At 39.8% G+C, this 24,915-nt stretch overlaps 1 protein-coding gene across 1 annotated transcript in view; it reads right to left on the bottom strand.

Moving 5' to 3' along the window:
• LOC126252001 (beta-mannosidase-like) overlaps positions 1–24,915 on the bottom strand; it is a 243,762-nt gene that overhangs the window by 78,982 nt on the left and 139,865 nt on the right. Inside the window, exons 6-8 of the mRNA XM_049952787.1 lie at positions 24,021–24,255; positions 13,388–13,550; positions 12,754–12,950 (exon numbers count right to left, since the gene is read on the bottom strand). Coding sequence (XP_049808744.1) covers positions 12,754–12,950; positions 13,388–13,550; positions 24,021–24,255 — 595 coding nt within the window. The remainder of the gene's footprint in view (positions 1–12,753; positions 12,951–13,387; positions 13,551–24,020; positions 24,256–24,915) is intronic.

Raw genomic sequence — 24,915 nt, 5'->3', positions numbered from 1 at the left:
CTTCTCCTCCTCATCATTCCCTCCACCAGTCTCTGCTATCCCTCCCCCTCTCCATCCCCCTTACCCCCTCCCCCTTCCCCCACTCTGTATTTCTGCTTTTGCTCAATGCAGGAGTTGTTTTCTGGCTGCATTGGCCAGTTGAATTGGTCATATGTGCATGATGTGTGCCTGCTCTGTTTATGTGTGTGTTTTATTTCAAGAAGATGGCTGTGACCAAAAGATCAATGCATAATAGTCTTTTGGTTGCCCCTTTCTGCAAGTCATCATCTTTATGGTCAGCAGCAATCTATATTTTTCAGTTCAATACTAATTAAAAGAAAGCCAGCTCATGTAATCAATATTGTCTGTTCTCTACTTCATAGTGATTTACCTCTGGATTTCTTACCTCACAAATACGAAGATTAATCATTAACAGTGATTTATGATGTAACCAATAAAAGTACAAACTTTACAAACTTTTTCCTCCTCTGAAATATCCTCAGCAGTAAGCTCAAACGTAATGTTTTGTATTTGATATTATTGCAACGAAACATTTGGTCAGAAATCAACAAAATCCCATCAGTAAATGGAGAAGGGTTATATCTTTAGGCAGTGCAGTAGAGATTGTTCATGGAGGTATGACCTGACTTGTGTTACTCCTCAATGTTGACACTTCCTCAAAATATTTGGAAAAGTAATTTTTCTTTTAAATTGTTCCAAGTATGTTGCTGACATTTCAACCAAAATATAATATTCACAAACAAATTTAAATTGATATTCTCATAATTCTAGTGAGGCACAAAACACCAACATTCATTATTTGATGTAATGATAGGTGGAGCTCAAAGCTAGAGGTCAATCATTATGAAATGAATAATTGTAACTAGTGAAGCTGGTGCCACTTGTCGTGAATAAAATATTTCAGTTTTGAGTGCAACTCTTCGTGAATAAAATATTTCAGTTTTGACTGCAACTCTTCTTGAAACTGAAAATGCCAGGTGTTTATGGACAGTGAAAGCTGCCACTTGTATTGTACCTTCAATTGTTGATCTTTTTCCTCATGTTACTAGCCAATGTTTAAAACTGTTAAAATGGTAATACAGAAAATATATGTATGTTTCCTGCTTGACAGTAAGATAATATGTACAAATCCCATACAAGCTAGATTCTCTCAGTTAGATACATTGTAGGTAACAGGTACATGTTATAAAGTGCTAGTATTAGTGTGCTTGGTGATTAATAAACAGAATTTCAATACTTTTGAGTTTTATTTTGAAGAAATTGTGTTTTGTTCCCTGTATCTCTCTCCCTTCTTCAAAACTAATATTATTGTCCCGTCATTGCTCAGATCCTGAGTATGTTCTTCCACAATAATAGAACCCCTGTATATAGAGAAAAAGGGGGGAGGGTATTTACCCTGAACTTCCAAAAGTATTGTTTCTCAGTTGGTTAATCCACCAATACAGTGCTCCAAATTCCTACAAGTCTCAGCACTCAGCAGGATGTCATCTCTTTCCCTAACTTTGTAAGCAAAAATTGGAGTCATTTCTTTGCAGGATACATATATGGAATGGCTTGAAGAGCACCCAAGGAATTGGAGTAGACGTCCCATCTACACCAGTGTTCTCCAAATTGTATATATCTCTACATCATACATACTCCTCAGTAGGTAGGTCTTGAGGATAATATCAAGATAAACCAATAAGCAGCCAAGGCTGCTCCTGGAAATTACTCCACATAATCTGAAACACCTTCTTACAATGTAGTAGCTGTAGCTCTTTAATATCCATGGTGGCAAAGGTTTGCTTTGCACCTTTCTCAAAATGCTTTGTAGCTCATATGCCTGTTGCTGAAATTCATTAGCATGAAGGGGATGATCAACCAACTGAAGCTTTGAAGACTTTATATCAGAAAAAGGCTCTTGTGCCACAAAGACTCATTACTGGATGGACAGTGTGAAATAAACCAGCCATTTTTGTTTTGTTTTACATTTCTGTTTTGAAAGTTCTGTAATTCCAATGGTATCTAATAAGTGATTTCGTGTAATATATTAAATCTCATAAAATCTGTGATTCCATTTGTGTACTGGTAGGTCAAGCTTGTCCAATATATGTTCGCAATATTTTGCATTTACAAATGAAGCCATAATTAAGAAAATTTGGGTTAGCATTGTTATCTTTCAGTATTTTATATAATATGATGTATATCCTATGTAAAAGTCTTTTTTTTATTGTATACGCCAGTGTCAGCATAAAATAAGCAAGGTTTTGTGGATAGTTACTAATAAAATTGTTAAACTTTTAATTGTTAATTTAATACATTTGCACTTTAGCTTTGTTGACTTGATTGTTAAGAAACATATAGATAGTAGGAGCACAAGGCTCAAGGGGGTCAGTTGGACACAGTTTTGAGATGCAACCACTGTATTGTACATATGTGCAATAATCTAATGGTTGTAATACAGTATTGTGACTATGTAGCCTGTTATGTGGAGTGGGCTCCCACTAAGAAGAAGTGAGCAGTTTGTCATAAATAAACCAATTTAAAACGATTTGGTTCCTGGATTATTTCATGGAATTCGCACAACTTGATCCAGTTAGCAGATGAAATGGACCAAGGCAACGACTATTTCAGCAGAAACAATAGCAGCGGCGGCAGGAAGCAGATTACTCCGAGTTACACTTAACTAAGATACATATAAGAAATCAACTGAACTATATATGTGTCACTGCAGAACTAATTACTAAAGTGTAATGTTTTGGAAACTGTTCTGGCAGTAAACATTTACATTTGTCTCAAAGTAAGTCTTTAAGTGGTGGAGGCCAATGTTATCAGTAAGAAACACCCCCATGATTACAGGTGTCTTGAATGTCTGTGGAACACAAGAATAATTTTTGAGGTTTTTGTGGTTACATCAAATAATCTCTTTTCGATGTTAAAAATATTGCCCCAGCAAAATTTCACTGCCTCCCCACATAACGTAACAAAGAAGTTTCATTACAAGTGAAAGCACACAGAGGCTATCTGCACAGCAGGCATTTGACAGAAACTCTCATGGTGGACAGTGCCAATGACCATTACATTTACAGGTGTTGCTAATACATGTAACTGATGCCCATTATAAACATCCAAATATATGCTGCTAGACTGCTTAATGATGTTCATTCCCTTCATGGGCAGTACTGAACCAGAGGGATGTAACCTCCTGAACAGTGAAGGTTACATGTAATCCATACTCTGGAGAGACATAAAAACTTCCCCAAAATAGTCATGAAGGATATCAGACCATACATCATTGCTCACATTTATAGTCCTCTTTTCATCAAGTAAAGTAAAGTCCATGTCTACTACTGAAGAGCATGTTTCTGTGCATATACTAAAAAAATATACTTCCTTAAAATGTGGCATAATGAAGCATATTGTGGAAAGTACTCCAGCCTTAGTAAAGAATTACAAAATCCACCGCCAACCAAAAAGAAGTGAGGTACCTAGGAGATATGGCCAAATGCCAATAGAATTTTGTACATATGCATGCCATCAGCAGGTATGCAAATGATTCGAGGTACAATCTCTGTGACACAGTATTGCCAGGAGCTGACAAGATTTGAAAGGGCCTCACTGTGGGTCTGCATTTGGGCAGCTGATTGAATAGTGCAATACACAGTTTCGTGGGGCAGTTCGATGTGACAGTGGTTCAGCGTTGGACTGTATAGTGGTGAGCACAGGCATACTTTGTGACATGACAGCCTATATTTGACTGTGGGTGTTGGTTTTGGCCATCAGCAGCATTCAGTTTGCAAACATTCCACGATGCAGACTCTGTGCAACTCGCCTCTGGCCAAGGTTGGGTGGCATACAGCAGCTCTCAGTGCCATGTAATTCAGTGGTGGGGACAGCACACATTGGCTTCTGTCAGATTCAAATGAATGGATTTTAAGTCAGTTCTGCCACCAGCACACCCAAAGGGTTATTTCAAATTGTTTGTATTTGCACACCTAAAGCAGAAACTATAACTGATACAGCAAATGACAATATGTCAAATCAAACAGGAGATCGACACAATTTTGCCAGTATGCAGATATTATTTGTAATTAATATATGTGAGAATATTCAGCATAAAGATGATTTTATTACTGAAATGCAGCAAATCTCTAATAACTTTTATAATACTTATGGTACGATAGAGATCAAACACTCAAATTGTAGCTCTTAGTAATGCACATTGACTGAACTACTCACATGTGTCACATCATAATTAATTAAGCTGTGAGACACTTATTAATTGAACTTTAATTAAAAATTCTGCAAATAATTTATTACAAGACACATACACAGTCAGCAAGGCAGTATACATTGGCGCACATTCTTACACACCACATCCAACATTTAGTTTATAAGATTTTATATTTTATTTTGTTTTTAATCAGTTGTTTATAAAGTTGCATAGTTTCATGCATGACTTAAAAACTATTACACTTATCATTATTGTGATTAATTCAATGACAAGAGAGATTATAAACTGATTTTTAGCACTGCAATAAAACTTTGCATTTGTTTAACTTTAAATTTTGTGCAAACTAATTAAGTGTAATGTATCACTCTTGTTTAAAATTTTAGCATGCAGCTAGTGATGCATTCAGAATTTTGATATCATTAATTTATAAAAAGTTTTGAAGCAGGCTGCTGAAAGGTTCAAAATCATTAAGTGACACAGATGCAGGGTGTTTGTATGGAGGGGAGCTCCATGGCATTAAAAGGGTGGCGCCCATCTTGCAGTCATGGTTTGGTACGAGTTTGAAGAGGCAAGACCTGAGAGGTGATTTACTCATGCACATTTCCAGTGATAGGAATTTTTTGCATCAATAGTCGTGACCCTTAGGAATATATCAGATGGGTTTCTTGAGGTCTTGGAATTTTTCTGCAGTTGTCAAGACTCTGATTTTTTTCCTGCCAGAAGTTCAGCAGGAATTGTATTTTTGTGAGTGAAGTTGATTAGGACTCTGAATCTGGACACTCCATCTGGACTGTAACTCATTTTGCCAGTGTGGGACTTTGAATACTTTCTGCTACTAAACAACACTTAGGTTTAGTGCATCATGTGTTGATTAGACTTCTATTAAGTTGTGTTAGTGTAGAGTTTAGCTTAATTTTAGCTGTGAACACTGTCTTACTTGTATTTCATTTATTTTTTTTATTTATTATGTTATATAGCGTGTTTACTAACCATTATACGTGGGGGTGAGCTATTCTCAAATCACTTAATTCATAGTCGTTTCCACCAGCCTGTGAAATAATGTGTGAATTTTAAAGGCAATTAACTTGCAATGGTTGAACTATAGACCATCATAGTTGAGGTACATTATTTAATGTCAGTTGCATCTATGTTCAATCTAGTAATTATTTGTCTGATTAATACATCAGAGTCAAAGTTATTAGTTTATTTTGTATAAGAGCACATAATAACTAGGCAAGACCTTAAGTTATTCTTGGAATTAGATAGTGAGAGCTGTTAATGTCATTCTGATAATGGAGGATCACAGAACTGTGCACCAAGAACATCATAACCCTCTCACATCTGCACCAACCATCTGAGAACAATTAACAGTCTCCCTGCAACATCCTGTGTAATCCCACACCATTGGTCAGAGACAGCAGCAGTTGGTTTAAGAAATTACCACCCCACACTTAGGCTGCCGTTAGCACTACAACATAATGCAAACTTCTGCATCTGGATTGGTACCATGACTGGGATGACTGAATGGCACCACTCTGAGTTTAGTGATGAACTGCAGTTTTGCACTACCCTGGATGACTATCACCAGTAAGTATGACAGTGACCTGGGTAGAGGTTCCATACTTCCAGTGTTTTGAGGAAGCACAATGGTGTTACTCCTAGTGCCATAGCATGGCAAGCCGTTGGATATGACTTCATATCATGTTCGATAGTTGTAATGTAACTGGCAAGTGACCTCATTTTTGCCAGTAGTTGGTGTACTTGGCACACACAAATACTCAGAGTAAACATTACACTCGGACAATCAGATTGCCCGAAACACAAAAATACTTCACAAATCATATAAATTTTGGTTTTCTATGGTATGATTAAATCAATTATAGAACATTAATTCACTTAGGTGCAAATATACTAAAATATGTATTTCGGAATGTGAAATGTTGTATTCACTTTAAGGCTGAGGGAAACTTTTGCAGTGATTGAAATCTATCATTAACACTATTTAAGTAAATATTACATTTTAATTTAAACAATTTCTGCAGAGTAAATGTCATGAAATACTACTGACTTATAAACTGCACCTTTTGATGTAAACAGTTGATATGTAGTTGTAGCATCTTTGAGTTGTGATCTACATAAGCATCCCTTGCCACTTTGTATCTGAGTTGATTTTCAGCATGTGTTAATGTTGGCCAATAATCTGGACTCTGTTTTGTTCTGTTGTAAGAAGTAGCATGTTCTGGTATTACTTGTGAATCGTGATCAGAAATAAACATATGTGGGATATCTACAACTTTTAATTCAAATATAATATGCACCACAGATAGGAAACATTTTTATCCTACTGTAACCAAAAGCAAGGAATTATATTTCTTAAACTATTGAGCCTACTTGCAGAAGAAGAAACTACATTGAATTATGACACAAGAGTTAAGGATCTTAACAGACTGGAAAGATAGGGCACGGGAGATTTGTTTTTGTGCAAGGTTGGGAGGATAATTATGGTCTGTGAAGGCTTCAGTGGGACCCACAGTATATTTCGGGAGGGACCACTCGTCACTGCAGATGTGATGGCTGTGGTTGGCTAGGCTGTATGGAAAGGACTTCTTGGTATGGAATGGGTGGCAGCTGTCGAAGTGGGGGTGTTGCTGGTGGCTAGTAGGTTTGATATGTATTGAGGTACTGATGTAGCCATTTTTGGGATGAAGGTCAACATCTAGGAAGGTGGCTTGTTGGGTTAAGTAGGACTAGATGAAGCAAATGGGGGAGAAGTTGTTGAGGTTCTGGAGGAATGTGGATAGGGTGTCCTCACCCTCAGTCCAGATCGCAAAGATGTCACCAATGAATCTGAACCAGGTGAGGGGTTTAGGATTCTGGGTGTTTAGGAAGGATTCCTCTAGATGGCCTGTGAATAGGTTGGCAAAGGATGGTGCCATTTTGGTGCTCATAGCCGTACTTTGGACTTGTTTGTAGGTATTGCCTTCAAAGGAGAAGTAATTGGGGGTAGGATAGACACACATCAAAGAAAGTTTTGCATCACCCCAGTTCCCAGAACTCCTGAAGAAAGGTGTTGACTGTGGTATTGTATCACAGACACAGTCCCTTTGACTGTTCAGAGATGTCACTAAACCTGTCCTACCATGCATGAGCAGCACCTATTAGACAGAGGTTGTCTGACAGATGATCAGTTGCAGTCATTCCACCATGAAGGAGGTACATGGCTCATGCTGTCTGTAGTTCAACCATTCCTAGACAATCAACACAGCGGTTTGATCATGTCTGCATTGTTACTTTGTGCCAGGAAGGGCTCTCAATAAGGGAAGTATCCAGGTGTCCTGGAGTGAACCAAAGCGATGTTGTTCAGACATGGAGGAGATACAGAGAGACAGGAACTGTCGATGACATGCCTCGCTCAGGCTGCCCAAGGTCTACTACTGCAGTGGATGAGTGCTACCTACGAATTATAGCTCAGAGGAACCCTCACAGCAACACCACCATGTTGAATAATGCTTTTTGTGCAGCCTCAGGACGTCATGTTATGACTCAAACTGTGCGCAATAGGCTGCATGATGCGCAACTTCACTACTGACGTCCTTGGCAAGGTCCATCTTTGGAAAAATGACACCATGCAGAGCAGTACAGATGGGCCCAGCAACATGCCAAACCGACCGCTCAGGACTGGCATCATGTTCTCTTCACCAATGAGTGTTGCATATGCCTTCAACCAGACAATTGTTGGAGACATGTTTGGAAGCAACCCAGTCAGGCTGAACACCTTAGATACACTGTCCAGTGAGTGCAGCAAGGTGGAGGTTCCCTGCTGTTTTGGGCTGGCATTATGTGGGGCCGACCTATGACACTGGTGGTCATGGAAGGCGCCGTAATGGCTGTATAATATGTGAATGCCATCCTTCAACTGACAGCACAACCATATCGACAGCATATTGGTGAGGCATTCGTCTTCATGGATGACAATTTGCACCCCCCATCGTGCACATCTTGTGAATGACTTCCTTCAGGATCACAGAATCACTCGACTAGAGTGGCCAGCATGTTCTCCAGACATAAACCCTATCAAACATGCCTGGAATAGATTGAAAAGGGCTCGTTATGGATGACATGACCCACCAACCACTCTGAGGGATCTACGCCAAATCGCCATTGAGGAGTGGGACAATTTGGACCAACAGTGCCTTGACGAACTTGTGGATAGTATGCCACAACAAATAGAGGCATGTGTCAATGCAAGAGGATGTGCCACTGGGTATTAGAGGTACCAGTGTGTACAGCAATCTGGACCACCACCTCTGAAGGTCTCGCTGTATGGTGGTACAACATGCAATGTGTGATTTTCATTAGCATTAAAAAAGGCAGAAATGATGTTTATGGTAATCTCTTTTCCAATTTTCTGCATAGGTTCCGGAACTCTTGGGAACCTTTTTTGATGTGTGTAGTTGGTCATGGCAACCAGGAAGGAGGTCGCTGGTTTGGAATCTGTCCAGTGTTGGGAGAGGTAGTGTTCAATAGTGGTAAGGCCATGGGCATTAGGGATGTTAGTTTCATAATATTGTTACAATTATCTATCATGTAATATTATTGCAACAAATTATTATAATATGTATTTGTAAATGACTCCTGGGGATCTTTGTTCACACCATCAACAGGTGAATCAGGACTGTACAAAAAAAAAAAAAAAAAAAAAAAAAAAAAAAAAAAAAAAAAAAAAAAACGGAGGGGGAAATGTTAATTATTAAAGGGAAAATGAAGTGGTATCATAGCACAGTAAAATACAGAGGTTGAATACTGTCGGTAACTCAAAAAGCGGGACAGGATAAAAAGTAAGTCTCTCAAGGCTAACGGTTTATCAGTTTGGAAGCATATCATACTTAATTGAATAACCAGCATCTAGGCACAAGTTCTCATTAACTGCATGGTGAGCATTTCATATAACAGTTTACATGAGTACAGTAGGTTCTATACCAACATAAAGCCAACCGTCACATTTTGTATCACTCACTCAGTAATTTGCAGAGCACATACACCAGCTTGTTAATGTAGGCAGAGGTGCCTCATTTCCAAGAACAGTCTATTACCATTTACTGCAGGAAATACTTTGGGAAAAATGTGCCCTGCAGGACATGCCTCATCACACAGAGTATGAGTGCTGCAAGGAGCAGAAGAGTTAATTGTAAGCAGGAAAGCCAATGATTTGGTCTTCTCCAATGAAACTTTGTTTAGTATTGTTACAAATAAAAGGTAGAACAAAGTTTGGTGCAATCTGACTTACGAATTCCCTGCATTGCAGGCAGAACATTTGTAAAATTTTCACTGTTAAGACTTCCAATCACCTTATTTAAAGTATGAGGATTGCATACTAGAATACTGAGGATGTTTCACAGCCTTATTTTCTGCAATTTCTGCATGACATTCTCAATGTTATTTACCATAATAATGCATATTCTAATATAATACATTGTACAAAGGAAAGCTCTGTGTGGTATGGACATTGTTTCTTTTCTTGAATGATCCTCATACTTATCACAACTTGTACCAACTTTGAATTTGGATTTCTATCATGAAGCACTAGTCCACATACTTGTTTTCCACATGTGATAGCACAAGAAATATGAATATGGGACCTATATGAAGAAGGCCATCTTGCAACACTAAACATATCACAAAGAAACAGCATCATACCCTACACATAATTAGTATTTTGTGCACTCTGTTCCTCACATTGTAATAAGGCTACTGTGATCTCAGATTGTAGTGAGTCTACTGGGTACTGTGATGTTACAGTCATAATTTACATTTCCCCATTTCTATGATATGCATCTTTCATCTGGTTCATAATGAATATATCCTTCAAGGAGCAATTTCCATGCCCCGTAGTGTAAATGCTTCCCTTAATTTTGTGAATGAAAGAGAATGTTTTAAATCTTTTAGAAGGGTTTTCTTTTTATGTCACATTTGCTGGTTAGTTTTCAAGTGAATTTGAACTCACAGAGAAATTAACAAAGTTCATCAAAAGTCTGATTTATTTGACTGCTTATATTACTTTCTTGGACAACAGCAACAGAGAACACTATCTTTACTGTTTATAAGTAGAGGTACTACATACTTTAGATCCTAAAGTTCATTTCATATTTTTTCATTGTTTCCCATACTTCAGACTTTTCATCAAGTCTCTCAAATTTCTTTAAAAACTTTATGAATACACTAGTGAATTTCTTTTTTCAATGATCTTGACACACCATGAAGATAGTATTATACGGAGTATCCTTCTATCAAGTAATATCATTGCAGCAAATTACTATAAAATGTATTTGTGAGTGACTGTTGGTGATCTCTGTAGTTTGTGTGGTATATAGTTATGGCTTTTCTTATTACAACCAAATAAAAATGACTTTACAATAATACAATGTGTATTTTGCAGAAGCTAACCTATGGTGCATTCTTCAGGAATATAAACTGAATTAAATTGTGTACAGATCTGAGAATTAATGTCTGTTTGACTACAAGTGAAATTATTTAAAAAGGAAAAATACAACATGTTGAGTGACATCTACACAATGATAATTTGATGCTACCATTTTGCTCACCTGTAATTGTTTATTGATCTGATGAAATTACAATTTCCATGAGACATAAGAGTCACAAATTATCTTTGATAATGATAGAAATTGAAGAAATTAGTAAAAATTTGTGTGACAGACTGGATATGAACCCAGCCCTTCTGCTCAGTAGGCAGATGTGTTAACAATTACACAACTGTAGCAGTATGGTTACACAGCCACATGGTCTACCTTAAGTAGTAGGGTATTAGAGTCTGCATTCAGCATGGCAACAGAGCAGACATGCTAGCATTTTTCATGTGTGAAGTGAGAGCTCACCTTTCTGACAGCCATTGCTTATGTGCTGGCTTAGCATCTATGATACATAGCAAACCATTACCATAAATCTTCACTCCAAGTTACTTTCTGCTATGACTATGCCTGACCTAAAGCACTTGAGGTTGAACATTTTCTGTGAGATGAAGTCAAAATCCCGGCAACCAACATTATAGGAGTACACTTGCCAATCTTGAATAGCATGGTCTTATGTTAAAACCATTAATAATGCAACATGTGGATTTATCTTATACAAGACCAAACAGTGCTCCGCTTCTCTCATGCTGATGGCAATATCGGGACAGTGACCACTGACCACACAGACTTAGGCATGAGTATGACACATTTTCGAATTGCAATTCAAACTTCCACCAGAGGAAGCTGTTGCGGCACAGTACATGGCCATTCTGTGAAGGATAGGACACAGTTTTGGAAATATGCTCTAAATAGTATGCAACAGGTCACCATGGATCTCTGAAACCATGTCCTGTTCTATCAACAGATTGGCATGTGCAGTCCAATAATTAAGTATGATGGTCAGACTTGCACCCATTCCAGGTGCGGCAAATCAGGCCACCTTAGATCTAAATGCCTACAACAGTGCATTAAGCAATTTCCAGTGACCAGAAAACTATCTGCACTGCAAACAATGGTACTACTGGTGACCTATGCCACTGCTGTCACTTCTGATGCATGATGACACACATAGGCCACAATTGAGCCACATCATAGCCCAATGGAGGGCGCCTTGGATGGCCCACCACCTCATCCGGCTGTTGACTACCCTCCGACGGTATCAACATTGCTGCCCACTGACCCAACCCATGACAATAAGATTGAGATCAACCCACTCATCATTCCTTTTGTGGCCTTCTTGTCAGATTGACATGACTCCTTGCCGTTGTTGGACATGAAAGGTCGCACAAGAAAACAAGGTTCTCTGAAATGTCACACGAGAAGGCACTGAGCCATCTCCTGCCAACAAGAGACATTGTAGGCCAAAGACGAAGCCACCACCTACTGGAACAATGCTCACAAAATTGCCAACGCCGAAGGATACGATGTGAGCACAGTGACATCCACTGATGTGGTTATACTCAACCCCTAAAGCACCATAAGGGTGCCAAAGCATTAAATGGACATAGCGCATCTGGAACTAGACCAAGAACCACTACTCCATCTTTTGAGGACAAAATGGATGATACACTGATGCTCTCCTCTGCAGCATGACACAAAGAGGTAAGTATAGATGTCTCTGTCATATAAAGAAGTTTTATTGTTGATTCAAGTTAAGACAGTGTTATCCTAGTTACTCATTGGGAAAGTTAGGAAAGACACTGTGATAGACAACAAGTTTTGATGGGAACAGTTAATTTGCATGTTGATTTGTTTAAGTGGAAGAGTGAGAAACTTTAATATGACTACAAGTATATTCTGAAGTTGTGTAATAATACAATACTAGGTGGTCTTAAAAAGTTCCATACGAGACAATATTATTTTCAGCACAATTAAGGTCAGTCTTTTAATCAAGTCTTTTCAACACAATATTGCTACACAAAAACTGAAACATGTACTTCATCAAAAAACATAAAACTAGGTAAAATGAAAGTTTATGCATAAATACATTTTTAATCAATAAAAAATACTTACATCATAAAATGTATCAGATTCATATAAGCCTCCACCCCAGACACGTAGCATGTTCATGTTTGCTTCCTTTGCTGAGTTAAGCAAGTATTTGATCTTCGTCTCATTGTAGCTCATTTCAGATAGAATGTTGGATGGGATCCAGTTTGATCCTTTTGCAAATATTGGTACACCATTTACAAGAAAATAAAAAGTCAACCCTGTGGCAATATAACATAATAATTATTGAGTCTGCCAGCAAACCCATGTCAAGCTGTCAAATAAAACAATACTTTAAAACATCAAAATTGTAATTTCTGGGCACAGTTCTACATTTGTGTGTGAATGGATAAAAGGCTAAGCAACTGCTTGTGATAAGCACGAGATCTGGACTTGAGTCCTAGTCCTGCAAAAATTTTCATTTCTCATGACATATTCATAAAAACACACAAGAATGGATTTTAGCAACTAATGTACATTAAAAATGAAGATCTGAGAGTCTTCTATTATACATAACTAGACACATATACAATTTTTTAGCCATAAGAAAACTGTATCTTGTGATGCATTATAAATGCAACATGTAAAATATAACTAGGCAGGAAACAGCTTTAACAACAGAACTAAATCTAAAAATTAAGAAAAAAATCACTTGTACCTGACATGTTCACCTTGATGATTGGTTCTTGGATAATCATGACACTCCTGAAGCCAATTTTCTTTGTTACTTGACTTTGTATTTTGTGGTTTCCATATGTAACTATTAACTCGTACAGTGGCTGTTGACCATACCCAGCTGGCCACCAGGTTTCAACATAATCCTGCAAATAATAGTTGGAAATTAAAATAATATTAAGATAATGTAGCATAGGTGTTAATTTTGTCTCTATGTATTAAACAGGTCCATAACATTTATCAGAAAACAGTAAATTTTTATACTATGCTTTAGCAACTGGCATCAAAAGAAATTGTCTTGGGAGATATTAGCACATCTGCTTCTTTCCAAAGCCCAAAGACTTTTCAATGAAACTGTATGTAACACAGTATCATACACGGTGTTACAAAAAGGTACGGCCAAACTTTCAGGAAACATTCCTCACACACAAATAAAGAAAAGATGCTATGTGGACATGTGTCCGGAAACACTTAATTTCCATGTTAGAGCTCATTTCAGTTTTGTCAGTATGTACTGTACTTCCTCGATTCACCGCCATTTGACCCAATTGAAGGAAGTAATGTTGACTTTGGTGCTTGTGTTGACATGCGACTCATTGCTCTACAGTACTAGCATCAAGCACATCAGTATGTAGCATCAACAGGTTAGTGTTCATCACGAACGTGGTTTCGCAGTCAGTGCAATGTTTACAAATGCAGAGTTGGCAGATGCCCATTTGATGTATGGATTAGCACGGGGCAATAGCCATGGCGCGGTATGTTTGTATCGAGACAAATTTCCAGAATGAAGGTGTCCCGACAGGAAGACATTTGAAGCAATTGATCGGCGTCTTAGGGAGAATGGAACATTCCAGCCTATGACTTGCGACTGGGGCAGACCTAGAACGACAAGGACACCTGCAATGGATGAGGCAATTCTTCGTGCAGTTGACGATAACCCTAATGTCAGCGTCAGAGAAGTTGCTGCTGTACAAGGTAACATTGACCACGTCACTGTATGGAGAGTGCTACGGGAGAACCAGTTGTTTCCGTACCATTTACAGCGTGTGCAGGCACTATCAGCAGCTGATTGGCCTCCATGGGTACACTTCTGTGAATGGTTCATCCAACAATGTGTCAATCCTCATTTCAGTGCAAATGTTCTCTTTACGGATGAGGCTTCATTCCAACGTGATCAAATTGTAAATTTTCACAATCAACATGTGTGGGCTGACAAGAATCTGCACGCACTTGTGCAATCACGTCGTCAACACAGATTTTCTGTGAACGTTTGGGCAGGCATTGTTGGTGATGGCTTGATTGGGCCCCATGTTCTTCCACCTACGCTCAATGGAGCACGTTATCATTATTTCATACGGGATACTCTACCTGTGCTGCTACAACATGTGCCTTTACAAGTATGACACAACATGTGGTTCATGCATGATGGAGCTCCTGCACATTTCAGTCGAAGTGTTCATACGTGTAGTGGACTGACAAGGCAGCCAGTCCACAGAGACGGGTAGCCGAAAGGGCACACGTACACACACGCCGACTGGCGCGAAGTCTGGAACAGGATACGTGATGAATGTGATAAAGAAAAGAACGTAGCTACTAGAACACTTAACTTTTATATCGTCCTTTGGTATACAGCATTCTTGATGATACAAGTGAGACTCTTTAGATTCATGAAGTAACTAATCGCGCCTTGCTAGGTCATAGCCATGGACTTAGCTGAAGGCTATTCTAACTGTCTCTCGGCAAATGAGAGAAAGGCTTCGTCAGTGTAGTCGCTAGCAAAGTCGTCGCACAACTGGGGCGAGTGCTAGTCAATCTCTCGAGACCTGCCATGTGGTGGCGCTCGGTCTGCGATCCTGACAGTGGCGACACGCGGGTCCGACATGTACTAATGGACCGCGGCCGATTTAAGCTACCACCTAGCAAGTGTGGTGTCTGGCGGTGACACCACAATACGCTTCTCAACAACAGATTCGGTGACCGATGGGTTGGTAGAGGTGGACCAATTCCATGGCCTCCACGCTCTCCTGTCCTCAACCCTCTTGACTTTCATTTATGGGGGCATTTGAAAGCTCTTGTCTACGCAACCCCGGTACCAAATGTAGAGACACTTCGTGCTCGTATTGTGGACGGCTGTGATACAATACACCATTCCCCAGGACTGCATCATCGCATCAGGGATTCCATGCGACGGAGGGTGGATGCATGTATCCTCACTAACGGAGGACATTTTGAACATTTCCTGTAACAAAGTGTTTGAAGTCATGCTGTTACATTCTGTTGCTGTGTGTTTCCATTCCATGATTAACGTGATTTGAAGAGAAGTAATAAAATGAGCTCTAACATGGAAAGTAAGTGTTTCCGGACACATGTCCACATAACATATTTTCTTTCTTTGTGTGTGAGGAATGTTTCCTGAAAGTTTGGCCATACCATTTTTGTAACAGCCTGTATAATAACTAAGTAGATAAAAATTCAATAATATGCAAGTTCTGTAAATCTCCTTTAATTGATTCAACTGTGCTTTCTTGGGAAAAATTGCATACTAAACAAAACACTTTTCTACCTCCTTTCACAAAATTTTATTAATTTTATATGACCTAGCTTTTGGGCTGTAATTCCAATTCCAGTACACAAATTATTTTAAAGATGCAATCCAGCAAAGCTAAAAATGTCAGCTTCTTCATCCTTCAGTTCTCATTGTACACTATAAAAGTTATCTCTTCTGACTATTTTGACACAGTTGCATTTGTACTGTACAACCAGATGAAATTCATTAAGACAGTATTTACCTAACTAATAAACATACATTGGAGTAGAGCTTTGTGGACAGGAATGGGTATTTCTGTGATTACCTGTTTACGAATGAAGACACCATGAAACTTCCTGGCAGATTAAAACTGTGTGCCCGACCGAGACTCGAACTCGGGACCTTTGCCTTTCGCGGGCAAGTGCTCTACCAACTGAGCTACCGAAGCACGACTCACGCCCGGTACTCACAGCTTTACTTCTGCCAGTACCTCGTCTCCTACCTTCCAAACTTTACAGAAGCTCTCCTGCGAACCTTGCAGAACTAGCACTCCTGAAAGAAAGGATATTGCGGAGACATGGCTTAGCCACAGCCTGGGGGATGTTTCCAGAATGAGATTTTCACTCTGCAGCGGAGTGTGCGCTGATATGAAACTTCCTGGCAGATTAAAACTGTGTGCCCGACCGAGACTCGAACTCGGGACCTTTGCCTTTCGCGGGCAAGTGCTCTACCAACTGAGCTACCGAAGCACGACTCACGCCCGGTACTCACAGCTTTACTTCTGCCAGTACCTCGTCTCCTACCTTCCAAACTTTACAGAAGCTCTCCTGCGAACCTTGCAGAACTAGCACTCCTGAAAGAAAGGATATTGCGGAGACATGGCTTAGCCACAGCCTGGGGGATGTTTCCAGAATGAGATTTTCACTCTGCAGCGGAGTGTGCGCTGATATGAAACTTCCTGGCAGATTAAAACTGTGTGCCCGACCGAGACTCGAACTCGGGACCTTTGCCTTTCGCGGGCAAGTGCTCTACCAACTGAGCTACCGAAGCACGACTCACGCCCGGTACTCACAGCTTTACTTCTGCCAGTACCTCGTCTCCTACCTTCCAAACTTTACAGAAGCTCTCCTGCGAACCTTGCAGAACTAGCACTCCTGAAAGAAAGGATATTGCGGAGACATGGCTTAGCCACAGCCTGGGGGATGTTTCCAGAATGAGATTTTCACTCTGCAGCGGAGTGTGCGCTGATATGAAACTTCCTGGCAGATTAAAACTGTGTGCCCGACCGAGACTCGAACTCGGGACCTTTGCCTTTCGCGGGCAAGTGCTCTACCAACTGAGCTACCGAAGCACGACTCACGCCCGGTACTCACAGCTTTACTTCTGCCAGTACCTCGTCTCCTACCTTCCAAACTTTACAGAAGCTCTCCTGCGAACCTTGCAGAACTAGCACTCCTGAAAGAAAGGATATTGCGGAGACATGGCTTAGCCACAGCCTGGGGACGAGGTACTGGCAGAAGTAAAGCTGTGAGTACCGGGCGTGAGTCGTGCTTCGGTAGCTCAGTTGGTAGAGCACTTGCCCGCGAAAGGCAAAGGTCCCGAGTTCGAGTCTCGGTCGGGCACACAGTTTTAATCTGCCAGGAAGTTTCATATCAGCGCACACTCCGCTGCAGAGTGAAAATCTCATTCTGGAAACATCCCCCAGGCTGTGGCTAAGCCATGTCTCCGCAATATCCTTTCTTTCAGGAGTGCTAGTTCTGCAAGGTTCGCAGGAGAGCTTCTGTAAAGTTTGGAAGGTAGGAGACGAGGTACTGGCAGAAGTAAAGCTGTGAGTACCGGGCGTGAGTCGTGCTTCGGTAGCTCAGTTGGTAGAGCACTTGCCCGCGAAAGGCAAAGGTCCCGAGTTCGAGTCTCGGTCGGGCACACAGTTTTAATCTGCCAGGAAGTTTCATATCAGCGCACACTCCGCTGCAGAGTGAAAATCTCATTCTGGAAACATCCCCCAGGCTGTGGCTAAGCCATGTCTCCGCAATATCCTTTCTTTCAGGAGTGCTAGTTCTGCAAGGTTCGCAGGAGAGCTTCTGTAAAGTTTGGAAGGTAGGAGACGAGGTACTGGCAGAAGTAAAGCTGTGAGTACCGGGCGTGAGTCGTGCTTCGGTAGCTCAGTTGGTAGAGCACTTGCCCGCGAAAGGCAAAGGTCCCGAGTTCGAGTCTCGGTCGGGCACACAGTTTTAATCTGCCAGGAAGTTTCATATCAGCGCACACTCCGCTGCAGAGTGAAAATCTCATTCTGGAAACATCCCCCAGGCTGTGGCTAAGCCATGTCTCCGCAATATCCTTTCTTTCAGGAGTGCTAGTTCTGCAAGGTTCGCAGGAGAGCTTCTGTAAAGTTTGGAAGGTAGGAGACGAGGTACTGGCAGAAGTAAAGCTGTGAGTACCGGGCGTGAGTCGTGCTTCGGTAGCTCAGTTGGTAGAGCACTTGCCCGCGAAAGGCAAAGGTCCCGAGTTCGAGTCTCGGTCGGGCACACAGTTTTAATCTGCCAGGAAGTTTCATATCAGCGCACACTCCGCTGCAGAGTGAAAATCTCATTCTGGAAACATCCCCCAGGCTGTGGCTAAGCCATGTCTCCGCAATATCCTTTCTTTCAGGAGTGCTAGTTCTGCAAGGTTCGCAGGAGAGCTTCTGTAAAGTTTGGAAGGTAGGAGACGAGGTACTGGCAGAAGTAAAGCTGTGAGTACCGGGCGTGAGTCGTGCTTCGGTAGCTCAGTTGGTAGAGCACTTGCCCGCGAAAGGCAAAGGTCCCGAGTTCGAGTCTCGGTCGGGCACACAGTTTTAATCTGCCAGGAAGTTTCATATCAGTGCACACTCCGCTGCAGAGTGAAAATCTCATTCTGGAAACATCCCCCAGGCTGTGGCTAAGCCATGTCTCCGCAATATCCTTTCTTTCAGGAGTGCTAGTTCTGCAAGGTTCGCAGGAGAGCTTCTGTAAAGTTTGGAAGGTAGGAGACGAGGTACTGGCAGAAGTAAAGCTGTGAGTACCGGGCGTGAGTCGTGCTTCGGTAGCTCAGTTGGTAGAGCACTTGCCCGCGAAAGGCAAAGGTCCCGAGTTCGAGTCTCGGTCGGGCACACAGTTTTAATCTGCCAGGAAGTTTCATATCAGCGCACACTCCGCTGCAGAGTGAAAATCTCATTCTGGAAACATCCCCCAGGCTGTGGCTAAGCCATGTCTCCGCAATATCCTTTCTTTCAGGAGTGCTAGTTCTGCAAGGTTCGCAGGAGAGCTTCTGTAAAGTTTGGAAGGTAGGAGACGAGGTACTGGCAGAAGTAAAGCTGTGAGTACCGGGCGTGAGTCGTGCTTCGGTAGCTCAGTTGGTAGAGCACTTGCCCGCGAAAGGCAAAGGTCCCGAGTTCGAGTCTCGGTCGGGCACACAGTTTTAATCTGCCAGGAAGTTTCATATCAGCGCACACTCCGCTGCAGAGTGAAAATCTCATTCTGGAAACATCCCCCAGGCTGTGGCTAAGCCATGTCTCCGCAATATCCTTTCTTTCAGGAGTGCTAGTTCTGCAAGGTTCGCAGGAGAGCTTCTGTAAAGTTTGGAAGGTAGGAGACGAGGTACTGGCAGAAGTAAAGCTGTGAGTACCGGGCGTGAGTCGTGCTTCGGTAGCTCAGTTGGTAGAGCACTTGCCCGCGAAAGGCAAAGGTCCCGAGTTCGAGTCTCGGTCGGGCACACAGTTTTAATCTGCCAGGAAGTTTCATATCAGCGCACACTCCGCTGCAGAGTGAAAATCTCATTCTGAAGACACCATGATTCACCTCCTTTAGAAGTTGCATTGTCTAAAAGGGGTGAATAACCAAAATGTGTCTGTTCACTCAATAATTAATGTCAGATAAACAAAGCTGTTTTTTTTTTAATTTAATTTATAATATTTATAATTGAGTGCATCTTTCCCCCTTTGTCAACTGCTCTTAGGGCTTCTATATTTATTACATATTTGTCATTCTGGTTTAAGCAGTGTTCAGCATTGGATGAATCTGTCTTCTTTAGTCTCCAGTTTCTATTGTGTACTATTCATGATGGCAGTTTTTTATCTTTTGGACTGAACAAACTTCTTCCTAATGTCTCTGACACAAACAAGAATGTGAAGCAACCCTTTGCCTTTAAAATGTTCTTATCCTTTTAGAAATTTTAGTTATGGCAGGTAACTACACAATTTCTTTTTTGGTGTATCTATTTTATTCACTGGGTACAGTAGAGATCTGGCTTGCTTCTTCAGTTTTTATTGGGGATGCAGTGACTATGTTCAGCTGCTCTTCTGGACAACATTCTGTAAACACAATAACTGCAACTCAATATATATACAACCTTTCACAGAAATGCTTGAGAATATGCCATATATATCAAAGGAGACCAATTCTGAATTTTTTGAAATTCATATCTGTTAACTTGTTTACCAAAGTGATATTAATGCTGTATTTCCCTTCGAAGTTCAGTTTTTTTCTTCATGATGTCACTGATCCTTTTGGCAATATTGTGCATTGGTGTCTGTATTGAAGATACCATTGATTGGATTGGTACTTCTGGTTTGTAGAGTTTGGATTAGCCATATAGCCAAGGAGATCTACAATTCATTTGAGGAATCTTCTTACAAACATGTTTAGAAAAGATATTGGAGCACTTATTTATTAACTGCTTAGCTTGAATCATATCGCAGACAAGGAACTTAAAACTAAGACTGAAAGCAGTAATGATTGTGACTAAAGGAAATAAGGAGGAGCTATAGTACAGTTAAATAAAGCAGATTATATAAACAAAGTGGAAGAATTTTTCCAGTCAGCGAAGCTACAAAAAGTGCAGAAAGATCCAACAGCTTAATACAATGATCATGCTAAGCAGTTAGTAAATTAGTGCTCCAATGCTTTTTTAGAATATGTTGTAAGAGTATTTTCAAATGAATTCTAGAGCTCAACAGCAATATGGCTTATCCAGACTTCATAAAAGGAAGTGCCAATCTGACCACTGGTATCAGCAATTCAGTCACCAGTGCTCAATATGCCTTGAGTATTAGCAACACAATGAAGAAAAAAGTGAACTGCAAAGGGAAATATTGCATTAAGAACAGTTAAAATTTAGTAAACAAGTTAACAGAGATGAGGATTTCAGAAAATGCAAAATACATAGCTAAATAAAAATACAAATAGCTTGTTCTCAAGCTTGCCTTTGAAAAACTGTATAGCTTTTTTATCACAGTTATTGTATTTACATAAAATTAAACCAGAAGAACAGATGAGAATAGTCAATATAACAGAATTTTATTTAAATTGAAATTATTTCTGCTCTTATAACAAATAAATTTAGACAAAATAGCCTATGGAGAACTACCTGACGCTATATTTGAGTTAAAATGAACAGTCAGCATCACAATAATATTTGTTTATTACCCGGGTTGTGTAAAAGCCATCTTCAGAATTTTTGGCCACTATGGCTGGTGTGGGTGGCTCTTCGGTTTTCTTGTGATACCATGATACAATCATGAGAAAACTAAAGAGCTGCCAGTACCAGCCATAGGGGGTCAAAAATTCTGGAGATTGCTTTTACATAAGTCAAGACTGGTTAATAAACAAATATTACTGATATCATGACTATTCATTTTGACTTAAATATTACAAATGAGCAAATGGTCTGGCAATGGGATTACTTTTAGCCCCCTTACTTACAGATAAGTTCATGGAAAAGTGGTAGACCATGTTTTTTTTTAAAAAGAGAGAGAGAGAGAGAGAGAGAGAGAGAGAGAGAGAGAGAGAGAGTGAACCACTGGCAAAACATATACTGTACTGGAAAATCCAGATGCAGTCAGAGACAATGGCCATATGTGTGAGAGTTACATTTGTGTGAGTGTGAGTGAGTGAGTGTGCGTGTGTGCGTGTGTGTGTGTGTGTGTGTGTGTGTGTGTGTGTGTGTGTGTGTGTGTGTGTGTATTGTCTAATTCACATACGAAAGCTTTTTGGCTGAAAGTTTATTTGTTTAGCAGTCTCTTGTTTTCCCTGTCTGAGACTCAACATTTACGCTATATGGTGAGTACTAATCTATCCTTTCATAATATTGTCATAGGCTATACTGATACAGATATGTTGATGATATTCTTTGTGCGTGGAATGGTTTCAATAGACAACTCCAGAGGTTCTTGGATAATATGAGCCAAGGTCATACTAACATAAAAGTCAGTGTGCAATTAGTGGGTTCCACTTTTAATTTCCTTGACATCAACTTACAGTTACAAAGTGTAACAATAAATCTAAAATTTACCAGACGGACTCCTTTACTAATATGTTCATCCCAGCTTCCTCTCTACACCCAATGGATAACAAACATGCAGCATTCCATCACATGATCGACCATCTCTTTTCTATTCCCATGCCACTGGCTGGAAGACTATGAACAGGAATAATGAAAACAATAGCTGCACCTAATGAATTTAAATCCAACATTATTTATGACATCGCAAACAAAAGAGATAGACCAAAAAAGAAATGGTGCGGTTTCCTTTCATAGCTAAAATTTCTAATAGGATAAACAGCTTCTTAAAACCAAAGGATTTATCTGTATTTTTCTATGTCTCACAGACACTGGGTGGAAGTTTATTCAGTGCAAAGGATAAACAGCGTGCCATCATTAATAGTTGAGTTTATAACATCATCTACCAAGAGTGTCAGTCCCGCTCAATAGGACAGGCTGGGTGGTCAATCCATGCTGGGCTCAAAATACACCACAGAAATTAGAGAGTAAAGAAGACGGATGCATTGTTTACTGAGCATTGCTTAAATCAGAACCACAAATATCTAATAGATATAGAAGTCCTACACGTAGTGTGGAAAGTGGGAAAAACTGATTCCATTAGAAATATTAGAAATTAAGAAACAATGGTATGTATTCCCCACATTTATTGTTGAATGACGAAACTCAGTTCAATTATTCACCCCTATTAGATAATGTTACAACTTCCACATACGAGGGGAAGCTTGGTACTTTTGTTCATAAACAGGTAGTCATAGAAATACATATTCCTGTGTTCTCAGCTCTACTCCAATGTATGTTTATTCATAGTTAGAGTAAATACTGTCCTACAGAATGTCATCAGATTGTAGAATACAAATGTAACTATGTCAAAATAGTATTAAGCGGTAACTTTTGTAGTGTAAGTTGAGAACTGAAAGTTCAGGAAGGTTTCCATCTTTGAAATCGGTTGTGTACTGGAAACCGGGTTTACAGCCTGAAAGTTGGTTAATATAAAAATAATAAAGTTTTGTGAAACAATACATAGAAGTGTTTTGTATACTAAATACAATGTGTAACTCTCTTTCCTTCTTAAGCAGTGAAATGGAAAAAAGCCTGATTGAAAGAATATGGACAAGATAATTGATCTTGAAGACATGGTCAACAAAGATAATGTCAGAATCTGAATTGTATAGGTAATATCTCTTTATCTAAATTACATCAAAGACAGCTATGTGCAACTATTCTTCCTTTCTTTAGTCTTCTGTTAGATTTTACATTTAATCATTTAACTAAGTATACAGTTCATGCTCATATATTGTAGTTGAAGTTGAACTTAAATTTTCAGTACTGCTTGGTCTTGTTTTTAATTATTTGTCCAGCTGATCTTGATAACAAAGCACTGGATTTAACAGATACTTGGGACTTTAAAAAATCATTTTACTGGGTGTAAAACGTACAACAACAAACTGGACATCTGCTTATCATTGTTAGTATTTTTCTGACAATGTTACCATATTTTATTAATGTCCATGAGTATACACTATTTCTCTCACAGTATATGTAAGCAGAAAGATGATGTATCATCTGTCATGCAGAATATATAAGCTCACAGAACACATAAAACTACAATTCACCTAGATCATATAAGAAAGCTTCTCCAACAGACAAATGCACACACAGACACACATATAAGTCAACAGCTTTTCAAAATTGGCAAGCAACACATCACAAGACATGTCTCAGAAGCAGTTATTTATTTTCATCAAAGTTATTTGAGTATGCTCTTTCTTTAATAAAAGGAATAAAATATTACCTTAGGGATGGATAAAGATGCTATGTAACAGTTGTTTATCTGTGTATCCTTTTCCATTTCTACAGATGATATGTTGACAGATTCAACATGTGCCCTGAGAGGGAAAGGCAGTGTTTGAAACTTTCCACCCATGAATGCCTTTACTTGAACAAGCCACTGATCTCTAGCATCAAATATTATTGCTGTTACATCCTCAATGTAAGGCTCAGAATATATTATTACTTCCACACTTTTCCTGTGAAGCAATGATTAGTTTTAATACAAGCAAATCAATTTTTCTGTTCACCAGAAAAGAATTATTTACAATGTGCAGTTTAACAGCTGAAGTGAAGCAGGCCTACTGTAGTCATGAAATCAGAAAAGTTGATACTACATAAGTCATAAACCAGTTTAGTCAAGAAAATAATGTAATTATTGCTAGTATTCCTGAACAGAATAGTTGATCAGAGGTTGACAACATTACATCCATCAGAATGAGGTTTTATAAATTACAATAGACTGCACTTACCAAACAGAGGAGGCACTGAGGACTAAAACGGACATGTTCAAAAGCAGTTGGATATTATGAAGTTATTGGATGAAATCTTTAATCAGAAGTAAACACACACACACACACACACACACACACACACATTCATATATGCACAACTCACAGGCACATGGCTACTATCATCTCTGAGCTCTGAGGCTCAACTGCAGTGAGTGGTGATCTCGACTTGTTTACTTAGTGGGGGTACAGAATATACATGAGGCAGGGACAGAAATAACAGGGTAAGGATCGGGATAGTTACTGTAGTGCTGCCTGCCTGTGGAAGTGGACAGTGACACGATGGTTGATTGCCAGGTGGAGAATTGGGAGGTTGTGTTGGAGGAAGGGGGAGGGTGGGAAGGAGAG

The sequence above is a fragment of the Schistocerca nitens genome, chromosome 1, assembly GCF_023898315.1.
Source record: "Schistocerca nitens isolate TAMUIC-IGC-003100 chromosome 1, iqSchNite1.1, whole genome shotgun sequence".
NCBI lineage: Eukaryota > Metazoa > Arthropoda > Insecta > Orthoptera > Acrididae > Schistocerca > Schistocerca nitens.
This window is presented reverse-complemented; position numbering and strand designations above follow the sequence as displayed.